At 46.0% G+C, this 15,573-nt stretch overlaps 2 protein-coding genes across 7 annotated transcripts in view; one reads left to right on the top strand and one right to left on the bottom strand.

Moving 5' to 3' along the window:
* NR5A1 (nuclear receptor subfamily 5 group A member 1) overlaps window positions 1-15,573 on the top strand; it is a 38,792-nt gene that overhangs the window by 22,790 nt on the left and 429 nt on the right. For all 6 annotated transcript variants that reach the window (XM_042479078.1, XM_042479081.1, XM_042479082.1 and 3 more), the window contains exons 5-7: window positions 4,532-4,651; window positions 5,750-5,897; window positions 9,483-12,137. In XM_042479078.1, the coding sequence (XP_042335012.1) occupies window positions 4,532-4,651; window positions 5,750-5,897; window positions 9,483-9,730 (516 nt within the window). In that variant the 3' untranslated portion in view covers window positions 9,731-12,137. The remainder of the gene's footprint in view (window positions 1-4,531; window positions 4,652-5,749; window positions 5,898-9,482; window positions 12,138-15,573) is intronic.
* The window catches only part of ADGRD2 (adhesion G protein-coupled receptor D2), a 22,799-nt gene continuing 21,290 nt past the window's right edge, over window positions 14,065-15,573 (bottom strand). Inside the window, exon 26 of the mRNA XM_042479076.1 lies at window positions 14,065-15,099. Within this exon, the coding sequence (XP_042335010.1) occupies window positions 15,092-15,099 (8 nt within the window). The 3' untranslated portion in view covers window positions 14,065-15,091. The remainder of the gene's footprint in view (window positions 15,100-15,573) is intronic.

Genomic DNA, 15,573 nt, shown 5'->3' with positions numbered 1-15,573 from the left:
AGAGCAGACTTCCATCACTAGGTCCCATTCAAATGTGTTGGACTACAGCTGCCATTATCTCTAGCAAAAAGAGAGATCAAGAAAGTTTTGAGCTGTTGTGCCAAGATGCCTGGTAGGAAGGCAATTAAAGCCATGTTTTCCTGATTGTCTCTGCCTTCTGTAATGGAGGCAGGGGGACAAAGAAGAGATGGATAGGGGGAGTCCAATGCTGGAGCATCCAAAGGTGTTTAGCCTGTTATTAACACCTTCCACTTGTGAAAGGTTTTTGATTGTCATCGGTCCCTTCTCAATTGTCAAGGTGACACCTCCAATCTTCACCAAATAATTGTATCATTCTCTTCCCCCACACCCATGCAGTTGTTGCATCCATAGCAGCCTCTCAAAGTCTTAAACACTTGTACGGCACCTTCATGCACCATGTGTGCGTGCGCTATGCCCACACCAGCCTCACTTGCACACATTTTGCTCCACATGGATCTTTTTTCTTTTTCTTTCCTTTTGTGATTTCTTATTTCCACAAGAGCAGGGCTGGTAAAAATAACTGGCAACAACTGACAAAGATAGCCAATGAGGTGTAGTATTTGGAGAGCTGGATGGGATTTTGGGAGACCAGGCTTTGAATCCCTCTTTGGCATGGAAACCCAATGGTTGGGCAAATCACACTAACGGCAAGCCTCCTCTGGACAAATCTTGTCAAGAAAACACTGTGATAGCTTTGCCTTAAGATTGCCATAGGTTGGAAGTGACTTGAAGGCACACAACAACAACAGAAGACAAAGAAATGGGTCCAAGAGCAAATTGAGCCTGCGCTCTTCATGGAACCCAGAATACCTTAACTGAGGCTGTCATTTCTCTGAAGATGCAAGCTACAGATACGGGCAAAATGTCAGGAATAAACTCTTCTAGAACATGGCCACATAGCTCCCCCAAAAAACCATAAAAATGAGGCTATCATACTTCAGACATATCATGAGAAGACATACAATGCATTGAAAAAGATGATAACGCTGAGAAATTGGAAGGTAGTAAGGAAAGAGGATTGACTCAGAAAAGGAAGCTGCCGTCCTGAGTTTGCAAAACCTGAGCAGACTATGAATAGCAGGATGCCATGTAGGTTTCATGTTCATAGGCTGCCAAAAGTCAAAGCTGACTTGGCAGCACATCTCAACAACTATTTCCTTGCTTTCCAACCAATGGCTCCAGTGTGCCTTCATTGCTGGGGAGAAACCCTTCTGGTGGTTGAGAGCAAGAGGCTTTTTCCAAGGCCATTGAGTCTGATATAATTCCAGAACTGGTTCACTCTCTGCTCCCTTTCTTCCTCCAGCACCCTCTTAGAAGAAGCCAGCAACTCCAGTCTCAAATTAACTGGGCCTCAAAACAATTTGCACCTCTAAATAGCCACCTTTTGTCCGCTGATGGAGCACTTGCTCAGAAATAGCTTCCCCTCCCTTTTCTTCTGGGGCTTTGCTGTTGCAAAGGTCATTGGTCAGTCAGAGGGACATGAGTTGTGAAACTGTCAACCTTGTGTTGAAAACTTGGCTTTTTGGTACCAGAAAAGACACTTTTCTGTAATTGCAAAAGATTTAATTGTCTTCTACGGGTGCCGCACATGACTATCACAACTAACCCTTTCCCGGATTTGTGAAAAAAAATTATGACAAACACTCCTGCTGCCTCCCTCCCTCTCCATGGCCAGCATTTGACCAAGGACCACTTTGAATCCATTGCTGGGACTACAGGAATGCAGAAGGAAAGGCGAGTCCTTCCTTGCCCAGGTAGTCTCTTTTTCCTTTTTCCTCCCACAAGCATTTATTAGGTGGAGCAGGAGAGAGAAAAATCTGACTCTAGAGGCCACATATAGCCCCCCCAAAGGTGTTTTTTGCAGCTCTCAACCCATCCTGACCCCCAAGGAGGTCTGCCCAGTGTGAAATAACCCCCCTCCCCAAAGTTGGTAATTAATTAATATCTTGTCTTTCTCCCAACACGGGACCCAAAATGGTTCACAACATGCAATGAAACAATGTACGTTTAAAAATCAAACTCCAAACTCTAATGGTAAAGACGTTGCTGCATAGGTATGGTTTGATTTCAGTGGTTTCATTGGGGCAATTTTGGACTAAACCTCTGTGGCACCTCTTTTTGCCTGGGCTATTTTAAGTTTTGCTCACCTAGGAAAGAAATTAACCTTTCAATGGGTTGTAGCCTTCCCTCTGCACTGTTTAACAACCACTTCACCCTCTTTTCAGTACCTGAAGTAGATGTATAAATACCTCTATTTCTTGGGAGAAGGCAGCCCATGTGGCTCTGGACTCCCACAGTTGTCTAATCCCTACATTAGACAAAGCCATTGAAGAGGATGCTTTTCATGACTACTAAGTCCTGCGGGTGCATATTTGCTTCAGTGTGTGTGTGTGTGTGTGTGTGTGTGTGCATGTGCATGCGCGTGCATGTGTGTGAATGAGGTAATATGCGTCAGTTGCCAGGGGAACAGGAGCAGGAAAGTGGTGTTGGACTCACATCTGCTGGTGCATATCCCATGGACGTCGTTCTGACTGCTGGGCAAACTGGTGTTGGCAAGGGTTAGAAAGGAAGATGCTCCCCTTCTTCTCCTATGAATAACCCAGACCATTTGTACTTCTAAGGGTCAGCAGTTCTGTCTCTCCAGACATTTATGGCCTACAACTCCCATAGCCAATGGAGAGAATCATGGGCTTGCCACTCCTTAAAAACATTTGGAGGGGGCACATTGATCTAGTCCAGCAATGCCATAGCTGCTCAGGCCACTCATATTGCCATTGGGGCCTCAATTGCTTAATCTGTAAAAATCCACAGCAGCAGTTTATCCAACTCTCACAGCTCTGTTATACAGGAACAGTGAAAAGATATGAAGTCAAAGGCTTTCACAGCCAGTGGCCATACTTTTCTGTGGGTCTTCCAGGTTATGTGGCTGCATTCTGGAAGAAGATGCCCCCTCTGAAGATGCCAGCCACAAATGCATGTGAAACATCAGGAATAAATTCTTCCAGAACACAGCCACATAGCCTGGAAAACCCACAGAAGATCACAGTAAAAAGACTTTGCCAAAGAGCCATGCTAGGCAGAGACTGGGAGCAACTACTGTCCTAGTGTAGGTTCTTCCCTGGATTGTTTACTGACCATCAACAGCAATCGAATGCTTATAGGATCTCACTGAGGTTTCTTCTCTCTGTGTGTGGCATAAGCCCCACAAGAGCACTTCCCACCCTCCCGCTTCTGCTTCTCCTCCTTGTTGCTCCAGCCCATAAGCGTTGTGCTTTGTGGATGCTCTTTGCTGTGCAGTTGTGGTTACCTCTCTGGCCTCCCCTCTGTCTCCCTTCTAAGCTTTCCATTAAAAGAGCCGTGTACACAATGGCCATAGAAATGTGGACACTCTGCAGATGCATGTGTGTGTTCATGTGTATGTGTGTGCGCTTGTAGGGGGATGGTCAGGTGGGACCGGCATGATGCATCTCTATTGTCCATTACGCTCTCAGTTTCTTTTGTTGCTTCTGCTGAGGTGTTGGCTTCTACACAACAGCAGCGGCGGCACACAACAACATTTCAGAACCTCTGTGTGTGTATGTGTGTGTGTGCACTGAGATGGGGCCAATTTCTCCCAGAAGAGGAGATGGTGGGGAGCAAGGAGTGGGGTGACATTGCAAGTGGTGGTCATTCCCAGGTCTCAGGTTTTGGCCCTGAAATCTCTGACTTGGGATCTTCCTGACCCAGCAAACCTATGTTCCAGACAAAAATAAAACCAGGAGAGGTGAGCTGATCCCTGGTCCAAGGAAGTTAAGGGAGATTGTTTCTCCAGCTTCGTCCACTTTGCATTCCTTCGGAACAATGGACAGTGTATCCCCAGAGTGCGAAAATTGTATCCACTTCTGCAGCCGGTGTCTCTCAGGAGACACTATTCCTTTTGTTCGGCAAACAACAGGCCCGTGTTCTCTCCATCCCTCCCTTGGTCGCTGCTGGACGGTTGGACAGAAGGCTCTGTGTGAAAAAATTGGGGAAGATTCTCCATCCGAAGGGGGTGAACTTCTCTAGATAAAAGAAAGGAGCTAGAATGAGGTAGCTATTGCTACCCTCCTCTTCCAAGTCTGCTGCCTGGGGAATGCCAGTTTGGCTCATTGTTTTGTGTGTGATGGGGGACAGCATTGGATGGGGGAATAGGTTGAGACACAGGGGTGATGGAGAAGAGGTCTAGGGGTCACACCAGAGTTCTCTGATACCTCCAGCCTGCACTGATAGAAGCAAAAGTGCTTTCACACTACACAGTTATGCCAGCTTCATACCATTTTGACTTTTCCAGCTCGATCTTATGGAATCCTAGGATTTAAAATTTTTTGCCAGAGAGCTCTGGTGTGTCACCAAATTACAAATCCCAGGATTTTGCAGGATACAGCTCTGGCAGTGGGATTAAAGACTCACTTGTTATTGCTATCGATCTCAGGAGCAGGCAGAGGGGTCTCACCTGCTTTGATTTTTTTCTGTCTCTCTCTCCTCCATCCAGGTGGGAGACCAGATGAAGTTACTGCAGAACTGCTGGAGCGAGCTACTGGTTTTTGACCACATCTTCCGCCAAGTGCAGTATGGGAAAGAGCACAGCATGGTGCTGGTGACAGGCCAGGAGGTATAAGCCAGCTCCCGTAATTTGGGGGGGGGGGGGAGATAGGATAGGAAATTGATCAGTCAAACCAGTCAGTGAAATAGTTGGGTGGAGTGGGAGGCTGGAATGGTGGCTGGGGATTTATATGAAATGTGAATTATTAGACTATGTGAAGAGATTGCCCGGTTTGGATAAAGATATGTCCTTACAATCTAGGACACTGTACAACAGCAGCCATTTATTATTATTATTATTATTATTATTATTATTATTATTATTATTATTATTATTATTGTCTCCATTATTAATAGCCCAAAAGTTCCAGATCCTGTCTGATCTTGGAAGCTAAGCACAGTCAGGCCTGGTTAGTAAATGGATGGGAGAATGCCAAAGAATACAGTACTAGGTGTTGCCTTCAGAGGAAGGCAATGGCAAATCACAACTGAATGGATATACCTTGCCTAAAAAACCCCTATAAAATTAAATTTTCACCAAAAGTGAACAGTTGACTTTTAAGAATGCCACACACACTCACACACCAATCAGAATTAGTAATTGTTATTCACCATTATTCATTGTTAGTTATCACAATTTATAACTGCTGCTGTTACCAGTCATTTTTGTTCATCATTATTAATTCATCATCATCATCATCATCATTCACAGAATCATAGTATCATAGAGTTGGAAGAGAACATAAGGGCCATCCAGTCCAACCCCCTGCCGTGCAGGAACATTAAAATAACTGCTTATTTTATTTCATTTTAATGACCCAAAACCTATTGTAAGTCCCAACCAGAGCTGACCCATTGAATCAGTGGCATTTCCCTAGGTGTTGACTAACTGTTCAACAGTTTGGTTCAATGGTTTTACTGTAGGTGAGGGCTGGCCAACCGGGTTCTGTTCAACATAATGTTATTTTCTGTTTGCATTGTTAACAAACAGAAGTGTGAATGAATGAATGAATGAATGAATGAATGAATGAATGAATGACTGACTCTTGGGCTGGAAGGGTAATGCGGGTGGGTTGAAGGTTTTCCTGCATGCCCTGCCCCTGCCATGAGATGGTGCTTTGGAGGTCCTTAGCCTTGTCCCCTTCCCTTTCTTTTTCTTCTTCTCAAGGTGGACTTGTCAACGGTGGCCACGCAGGCAGGCTCCATCCTGCACAACCTCGTGCTGCGAGCTCAGGAGCTGGTGCTTCACTTGCATTCCCTCCAAGTGGACAAGCAGGAGTTTGTCTGTCTAAAGTTCCTTATCCTCTTCAGCCTTGGTAAGCTGGTGTTGTGGGAAGGGAAGGGACGATAGCAGATGTGGGGCAGCATTTTAGTTTTACAGGAAAATGGACAGCTTAGGCTAATTTTCATTTGGTTATTCTGGAAGAACACACATTTGTGAAGAGCTACTTCCTGGTTGGCAATTCTGTTACGTCATACATTTTGACTATTCCTCATTATTATTTTGAAATCCTGGCGACACTATTGGGATGCCCCCCAAATAATAGCGCTGTTGGGTGGAAGGGAAGAGTCAACCTCTGGTTTAGTGTCAGTGGCATTGGGATGCTTCCACATTACTGTCACACCTTTGACCCAGAGATTTTTGTGCATCTGCTTCTCTCCTAGACAAAACAGCTGCCAGAGCGGGGTGGGCAGGAAACATGGCTTGCAAGGGAGAGAGGCTGGGCTTGCCCGCTGCCACTGTTTATATGCTGTTATCTTGCATGAGCTGACAATTGCATAGGTAGTTCTCCCCCTTCTGCCATGCTTTTCTTGTTAAGTGCCATCAAATTGACTTCAACTTCTGAGACCCTATGAGTGAGAGACCTCCAAGTCAATGTGTCATCAACAGCCCTGGTTGCTCAGGTCTTGCAAGCTCAGGTCTTCCTTAGTCGAGTCTATCCACCTGGAATAAGCTTTCTCCCCCCCCCCTTTCTAATTTGCCTAGGATCATTGTCTTTTCTAGCAAGTCATATCTTCCCCTGATATGATCAAAGTATGACGGCCTCAGTTTAGTCATCTATAAAGGTGGCAAAAGAAAGTTGAGAAAAGAACCTCTTCCCTTCCTGCATGTGATCAACCACCCTGTCATGTAAAGAGGCATTTTCTCCTTGGTTGCCTTCCAATCCCACTTCTGTTTGCACATTGCATTCAAAACCATGTAACGGAGTTTTTTCCCCTTTGTCTAAGATTCCTAAACTGGGAATATAAGGTGAGCCACTGCCCTCACCTTGCAGTACCCTGTGCTCAGTCTCTCTTGTGGGTACTGAAGCCATGTGCCCTCTTCAGACTCAGGAGCCCAGGTAGTGCAGTGGTTAAATGGCTGTACTGCAGACAGTCACTCACAAACCACAAGGTTGTGAGTTCAATACCAGCCAGGGGCTCAGGGTCAACTCAGCCTGGCATTCTTCTGTAGGTCGCTAAAATGAGTGCCCACCTTGTTGGGGGCAATTAGCTTACACTTTACGCTTGATACATCGGTAAGCAGTATAGAAATGTACTTGCTATTACTAGCTGCACCAAGTTGCGCCCATTGCTGTAATTGCCCTGCAGTGGGGCATTTTCACATCTTCCTTCCTCTTTGCCTGGTATGGTCCCAGCACCACTGTGGCCCACACTTGCACAGGCAGGCGAAGTGCCATTTGAGTCCCCCACTTGCATACGCTGCTTGAGTCTAAATAGATTCCTCCCCCCCTTCTCTCTCTCTTCTTCTTCCTCTCCCCCCCACCCCCAAAGCAGGTAAAGAGGTTTAATTAAAATTCGGGCCTTCTCCAAACAGCAATATTTATGAGGATGGCACAGGTTAGCTTTGTTCTCTGGAAGGGCTTAATAGAGCCTTAATGGACTGACCCTCCCCATGCGCAGGGCTGACTTCCATTCTCCACGCGCCACTCGAGGGGAGGGAAGCAAGAGCGGCTTTTATGCGCCTCGCATTCCCTTAAGCGGTTGCAATTTATCAGAAGCCTCTGGCAAACAAAAGGAGCTCTGAATGGGAAGAACACTCCAGGGCATAGAAATCCGTGTTGGTGCTCTGTCTCTCTTGGGGAGGGTCTTTTTCCCCTCCCCACTTCCCCCCTCTTTTCCCCGCTTTTGTCGTAGGACGGAGTCTTTGCAGCCGCCGCCGCCGGGTCTCTCAATGAGAGCGAGTCGATGTTGTTATTTGGACAACATTCTTTTATGCCTCCAAGGAATGAAAAGATTATTCAAATATTCAATTAAAGCGTGAATAGGGTTTCTACTCCAAACCAGGTGAGTTCATCAGGCTGAACTCACTATTGTGGAGCCAACACGGAGGAGAGAGATTTGACATTTCGCAAACGCGGCACCTCAGGGGTAGGTGGGGGGGGGTCTGTGTGCATTTTTTTAAAATGTTCATTCTCATCTAAATATGGAACTTAGCAGAATATGACTTGGATCAAGAGATTTCATAATAGGAATGGCTGATTATTAGCCATCGTCCCTGGCTGTCTGAGCTGGGGGGAAAAGAGGACCACATCCTGGCCCCCCTTTTATTGCACATTTTCTGGACTGCCTTGTCTGAACTTGCACCCAATTGTCAATCCAATACTTTTTTGGAATCCAGATGTTGGTCCTGTGCAGCCCCCATGTTATTATTAATGTCATCGTGTCCATGAGCACTGCCCATGGCATAGCATAAGAGGAGAAGTCCCTGCTTGAAGGAACCTACAATCTGTACAGAGGTTCTGGGGTATGTGTGGCACATTTGAATTTTGGTGGGGGCCAAAGGGAAAGGCCCCAAAACTCCCTATTTTAGCTTAAAGCTGTTGCTGCCAAGAGAAGTGAAAGCTGAGAAACCACCAAGTGATGATGAAGAAGATGGTGTGGGCATGTGGAGAAGTTCAGGACCATGATTTGGTCCCCAAGGACCTGAGGGCTCCTCTGCTGTTCTACAGCTACCCAAAGAACCCTCTTTCTTCTGTAGGTATCTGTACTTGTGTTTGCTTCTCAGCCCCAGCTGTCAAACACACGGAGACAAAAACGACCTTGTCAGTGGCTTAAGGGGCAACCTGGTTATCTCTCTGTTTTCATACCTGCCAAGCATCCCTCTCTCTTTTTCTCTCCTTGCCTTGCGTAAAAGGATCTTTATGCTTCGTATCCTCAAAGCCTCCTTTGCCACAACACGACCGCACCAGAGATATCGTTTCCATGTCGGCTGAGTCCTTGTTGCTGCCTAGGGGAGGTTAGGGTTCTCCCTGCATCCCATGTTTTAAGAGGAACATAAGCCAGGGGTCCTAAATGTTGTTTGTCGTTGGGTGCAGAGGAGGCAAGTGGAGCAGTCCTTAGTCCTGTGGGTGCCATAAACTTAAAGGGTGGAATTAAAAAATAATAACGGGGGGTCTCTTAGAGCTCTCTCATTTGTAGGGTCACCAAACATCAAGGCCTGCTGGATGGTACATAACAACAACCAATTCATTTAATAAATATTTAATAGTAAATAGTTATCCCACTTTTCTTCTGGTCTCTAGAGTCCTAGTCCAGCACCCAAACTTCTACACCACATTGGCTCTCAAGGGTAGAAATATTCAAAATAAATAAATGAGTACAGAACACATCCTCATAGCCCGAAAAATCCACAAAAAACTATGGATGCTGGCCATGAAAGCCTTTGACTTCACACAGTAACTCCTATTGATTCAATGGCCCTAGGAGAACCAATTGAATTTGGGCCATATTGTGTGCCGACTCTTTCTCCTGCCTTGCTAAAAGTCTGTTTATGGAGATGCGTTGACGTCACCACCAGCAACTAAGAGAAGTGGGCAGAGAACCCATGAGAGCGTGTGCCTCTTAGCTTTTCTCTCAAGGTGGATTCTGGCCTTAACTCAGCCCTTGTCTTCCTGCAGATGTGAAATACGTGGAGAATTCGAGCCTGGTGAAAGAGGCGCAGGAGAAAGCCAATGCGGCACTGCTGGAGTACACGGTCTGCCACTACCCGCATGCCACGGACAAATTCCGGCAGCTCCTGCTCCGGCTGGCCGACATCCGGGCCCTCAGCATGCAGGCCGAGGAATATTTATACCACAAGCACTTGAGCGGAGAAGTCCCGTGCAACAACCTGCTGATCGAAATGCTCCACGCCAAGCGGACTTGAGAATACGGCTGGGGCAAAGCGGCGGGCAATCTTCTCCTCCTGGGAAAGAGAGACTGGTGCATGGAGATGCCGGCAACGCAGGCGGGAGAGAAGGCCAGGCCAGGGGGCGGGCAGGGCAGGGGTGAGGGCATCCTTGCCCCTTCCCTGACAGGCGTTCTCTCCCAGTAGTCCTGTTTTAATCCGTGCCCTTGAAAAGCACCAGGCTGTCCCTGGGGGCACATATGTGTGTGTATGTTGACAACAACTCTACTGAGCGTCGCTCTTCTGCGTTCGCTGATTTCAGCTCTCAGCTTCTGCCTTCCCTCTCTTCTCTCTCCTGCTGTCAAGAGATGGGAAAAGGTTTTTAGGGGGGATTTGCTTTGTTCCCCCCGCTCTATATCTGAAATAGTGAGGCTAGACCACATGGGGCTGCCCTTGGAGACTGTTCTGGGAGGGCCTGGTTTGCACTGAGGGTGGCTGGGGTGTCCTCAGCAGGTAAGCAAGAGGGGAGATGGAAAAGGGACTCAGCAGAAATGAACCCTGTCCCCAAAATGTCCCTCTGCAGTTGGTTGGACTACAACTCCCAAAATCCGGTAGCCACCTGTGGCCTCTTACAGCTGGGAAATGAGCCAGTAAGGGTTGTTTCCACCCCACCCCAAGTTTGTTTTCTTTCTAACTTTCTCTATTAGTCATTTCATTCCCCTTTCTCTTTTATTTTTAATCTCTTCTGAAGTACATTGAGTTCCCCAAGACTTTGTTCTCTATTGTTACTTTCACAAGCTTATTATTGTATCGTTAAAAATGTGTGTCTTCTGTCTAGCAGATGCTGCACAAATTTTTATTCTGCCAGCTCTTCTCCTCCCAAAACATGCCAAGAAAAAGATTGCCCTGGACTGGTTCCTCCCTTCCTACCTCCAGTCCTTGTTTCAGAACCTGGTCTCAGATTGTTCATCTCTTCTCCTGAAATCCCTTCTACCCAACCATGTAAGAGACCTGTTCACTTGGCAACCCCAGGTTGATGGGAGTTGTAGTCCAGCACACTGTGAGGATGTTGGTTTCAGACAGACTGACCATCCCACACCAGTGGTTCTCCAAACCTTTAATTCTGTGGGATAGTTTGGATTTCAGTGCGCAGAAGCCCGTGTTAGAATGGAAAGGGATTCTGGAGTTTGAAATCCAAAACAGGGTTCAGAGATCATAGCGATTCACAGGATGGAGCCATGATGGTTAAGAGGGTGTCAAACTGTTGTAATGTGTAGTGCAGATACACTCAGAAGTCTGGTTGAACACGTTCATGTTTTACACTCATCTTGAAAGGACAAAGCAGGAATAAAACACTTGTCACGGGTGAAACACATAGGGGTCCCCCCAAAAAACCACTTTTTGAAGGATTCCAGATTCTGGTTTTGACCCCGTGCCCTAACACCCCCCTCTCCCCATATGTATATATTACAGAATTGTTTCCCATAGCTTAGCCTGGGCCTTCCCATTGCTCCACTTTGGGTTTGGAAGTGGAAAGGAGTGGGGCAGGTTTTTTGGGGGTGCTGCACCCGACCCGGGCACCGGCGCCATGTGCCTTCCCCTCACCCCAGCCCTTTGCAATGCCTCAATGATGCCCCCCACTCCCAAGATGCTTTGCAGATGCTGCTGTGTGGTTGTGTCTGTTGTATTTTGATGAGATAGTCATGCCTATTTTTATTTTCTTCCTCCTGCTCCTCCAATCCCAGATGGGATGGATGGGCTGTTTTGTTTGTGTGTGTGTGCGCACGCGTACATGTGTGCATCATAGTTTGAAAGCAGTGGTGTGTGTGGTTTGAAAGCAGCAACCTCTGTGTGCCTGTTTTGTCTCTCTTACCTCCTTTTCTCCCCTTTTTGAAAAATGAAAAAGTGTCCTTAAGTGTCTCTCCTCTTCTCCTCCACCTTCCTTTCTCACCTGCTTCAGAAATCCTTCTGAGGCAGGTAGGTTTGTGTGTGTCTGTGTGTGTCTGTAAGATACAACTACCTTGCCAAATGAAGACATTCCAATAAATTTTTTTTTTTTTTGCAATTCACTTACAGTCAAACTATTTTTCTAGGTGTGTGAGAAAGCTAATATTATCAGTGGTTTTCTGTCCCACAGTCATAAATGTTTAAATTTTCATGGTGCCTCTCGTATGGTGTTTGTAGCTGTCCGTTATGACTAAGAATAGAATTTGGAAAAGTTAGTTTTGGAGGACTGCAGCTCCCCACATCCCCAACTGACCTGGCTGTCATGGTTGCTGTCTTATACAGCATCGGAAAAGGAATAAAACATGGAGTAGAGAAGAAAGGGTATACAGACAACTTTCCAGACAGTTGGAGAGGATTCCAGAGACGAATAAGTCACTCAGGAGCCCACAGTAGAAGTGAAAGGAAATGGAGAAAGCATTTGATGAGACAGAAAAGAATTGTGAGTAGAAAAACCACATGCGTTTGTGCATGGAATAATTTCCCTGGAACTCTTTGAGATGTTTGAACGTGGGGAGAATATAGGGCAAAAATGCTTGTTTTCTTCTACATTGCTGAGAAAACTGCAGTACTTACTCATCCTTGCATACAAGCATAATAGAACCAAGAGGTTATATCCGTATCCTCCATAGCCTCTTCCTTCATTCCTGTCATGTTTTTGACTCTGTCTCACAATTTGCCTGGTGTCCCCTCAGCACCTGATCCTCCAGTGACATGTCTCACTCCAACAGTCCATTAAAATAACCAAGACCAGCCTTCAACTGTTGGAGTTTGAATTGATACCCTCAGTGTGATGCATTTGCTTCCTTTCCAGATGATTTTTGAAATTTCCATGGGACAATCCCATAGGCTTGCTTAGACGGGCTTGCCTCTGAGCATGTACTAAGTACACTTCTCCCTTCCCTTGTGCTAAATGCATCCCAACATCTACCGTAAATTGCATCCTTTATGGACTCCAAATAAGAGCCACAGTCCAACAACATCCAGGAGGCAAAAGGTTTTCCTTGGAGTCGAAGGCTTTTGTGGCTGGCATCTTCCGTAGTTCTTTGTGGGTTTTTCAGGCTATGAGTTTGTTCCTGACGTTTTGCCAGCATCTGTGGCTGGTATCTTCAGAGTTAGGAACCTGAGGATAGAATCAGTTCATAGAACTGATAGTTGAAGATAGTTGAGATGAGGCAGGGAAAGACACTTTGCTTCTGCCCAGAGGCACCATGTCCTTTCAGGTCTTGCATCACAGGGTTCAGGGCTGAGCCCTCTGCCGTGATGGAAGAACAGGTCAGTGCCAGGGCTGAAGGCGGGCTGTGCTCTCTCATCATTGCATATGTCCATCTCTCTGAAGGAAGTTGTGTAACATCAAGCAGCAGGTTTGCTGCCCTGGCTGCAGAACAGAAACAGTCTGGAACCACAACTCACTCTTTGCATAGTGGAAAATAGCACAAACATTCCTGCATTGCAGTGCTGTAAATGGATTTCCACCAGGCAGTTTGGTCCTGTAGTCTCTTGTTTTGTGGAAGTCACTCCAACTCCTGAAATTGGTGGACCATGGGCTGGTGCCTGTCTATAAGCCATTTGCTGTCAGTCATGGCAAGAAACAGTTGTAGCCCATGGGAACAAATACATTACTGGGCCTTGGGACACAAAAGGGAGGGGGAAATCTGTCCTCCACATCAGATCACCCAAGAACCACTATCCTAGGCAGGGATAGGCACTATCCTATCCTATCTGGTCCTCTTCTGTCTTGTGCTGCAGTTTACATCAGCATTATAGGCCTTGTGAGAACCGGCATGAGATGCCAACCTGACACAACCTCTGAGAAAATATAATTATTTATGTAACAGTCATTTTTGCCAGCATAAAGCTGGAAGGTGATTCTGACCGATTCTTCTTCTTCTTTTGGGAAACGGCTGTGGTGGTGTTAGGAGCAGGACCGAAACTCACATGAAGCACAAAACACGATCCCTACATTTATTGCCCAGAAGGGTTGCCAAGCTTGAGAGTCCATGTCAGTGGCGCATTCCTTTTTGTCGAAAGCATGGGAGCAACATTTGTTTTGGGAGGCTGATACAGTGGGAGGGAATTTTTTTTAGAAAGGTCCACAGTTGTTCTCTAGACAAAACAAGATGTCTGGTGACAAGGAAGGGGAGTCAATGCGGCGTAGCAGCGACAGTGCAGGGCTGGGACTGTGAAAATCCCACTCCTAGTCCCCAGACCCACTGGATGACTTTGGGCTAGTCCTCTTTGGACCAGTCTGCCTCATAGGGTTGTCGTTGAACGTTTGAGGCAAATTATAACAGAGCCAGCAAAGATATATCCTGTGGTTCTAAGCACATTCTGAAAACAGAGAAACATGTAAACATATTATACTCACTTCAAATGTTTAATAAACACCATTTTCTTTCTAAAGGAAACTCACAGAATCTGGCCAAATCCCTAATCCAGAGAATTAATCCATTAAAATAATTAACACAAAGATATACTTGCCAGAAATGGCATAAACTGGAAGAGGATGCAGGGTAATTTACAAGGCTTGTTTAAATACTTGTTGAATTTCTTTTTTGTTTTGAGAAAAAGAAATGTTGTTCTAAAGATTTCTCATGTCAACCTCTGGACAATCTAGAGACATCCTGGCATCTGTAAAAACACAGAGGGTTACTTTTCAGAAAGGAAAGAAGGACAATATAAAGGCATCTAATCCACAAGAGAGGTGGCATTAAAAATAGATTTCAAACTCAGGCTTCAATCCAACATCCCTTCAGCATAATGTAAGGAGAAATGCCAGACTATGCCACTCCCAGTCTGAAGAGAAGCATTGCACAAAACATGCTGATGATGTGCTGTGCAATGCACAACTAAATGTCAACTGCAATGCACAACTGCAACACTCAGCGTTGTTGAATGCACAACTGTTTCTTTCTCAATGGATTGGATCCAATGCCTTTGCATTGCACTCACCTAAAAAGAGAAACCTGGTAGTGCATGGGCTTGGAACAGAGACAAGAGGGAGCCATCCTTGGGAAGATAAACAGGTGGCCTTCCAGCCGTGAGCCCCAAACTTTGAATGCAACTTAAGTGGTGACAGTGGGGATTTTGGATTATGAACCCCAAATGTGCAATTCCATGTCTCTCCAAATCTGCTGATGAATCCCTCTAAAGAAAAGCTGGAAAGATTCACAATTGTAATCGTGGGAGTTCATACAGTTGCAGGATTGGCGTTGAAGCATGTAGTTGGGTGAGAGTGAGTTGCCTAACAAACCATCTGCAAACAGTCCTGCCCATTTAATGCCAGGTCTTGAAGACGGAGAAAAGGGAGATGTTGGCCTCTCCTCTATCTTCTTGTCCTCCTAAAGAAACTCTTGAACACATTTGGGGTGGAAAGTGTTGCCTGCAGCAGTCCGCTCATAAACCTGAAGAAGACAAGAGACACAGGTGAATAAGGAAGCTATGCAGCCTACTTCGTCATCCATCAAATGACCCTAATTCTGGCACCATCCAGATGTTTTGGAGTACACATCCCATGAGCCTTGGCCAGCATGGTCTGGGATGGTGGAAGTTTTCATCCAAAACTTCTGGAGGATGCTGGAGTGGAGAAGGCTGATTTACTTAAGGGTTGTCCAATCTGTGCTCAGTTGAAAGGGAAAGACCCATAAGAAGGAGGAATAGCACCTCTTAAATTTGGCACATGGACAGCTGTCAGAGTAACATGGTTTTCCCTACTATGGGGCCATTATTTTAGCTAGGGAACTGTTTTTCTGGAGAACACATATTGAGCTGCTCCTCCTTTTTGTGGTGTGACAACCAACCCCTATTCTCTCCACGTTATTTCTGCCTCTGGTACCAAATTACTTGTTAGAGAAGTAATGCCCCAGAACACGTCTACA

This window comes from Sceloporus undulatus, chromosome 7, assembly GCF_019175285.1.
Source record: "Sceloporus undulatus isolate JIND9_A2432 ecotype Alabama chromosome 7, SceUnd_v1.1, whole genome shotgun sequence".
NCBI lineage: Eukaryota > Metazoa > Chordata > Lepidosauria > Squamata > Phrynosomatidae > Sceloporus > Sceloporus undulatus.
Note: the sequence above shows the minus strand (reverse complement) of the source record. Positions and strands in the feature narration are given on the sequence as shown.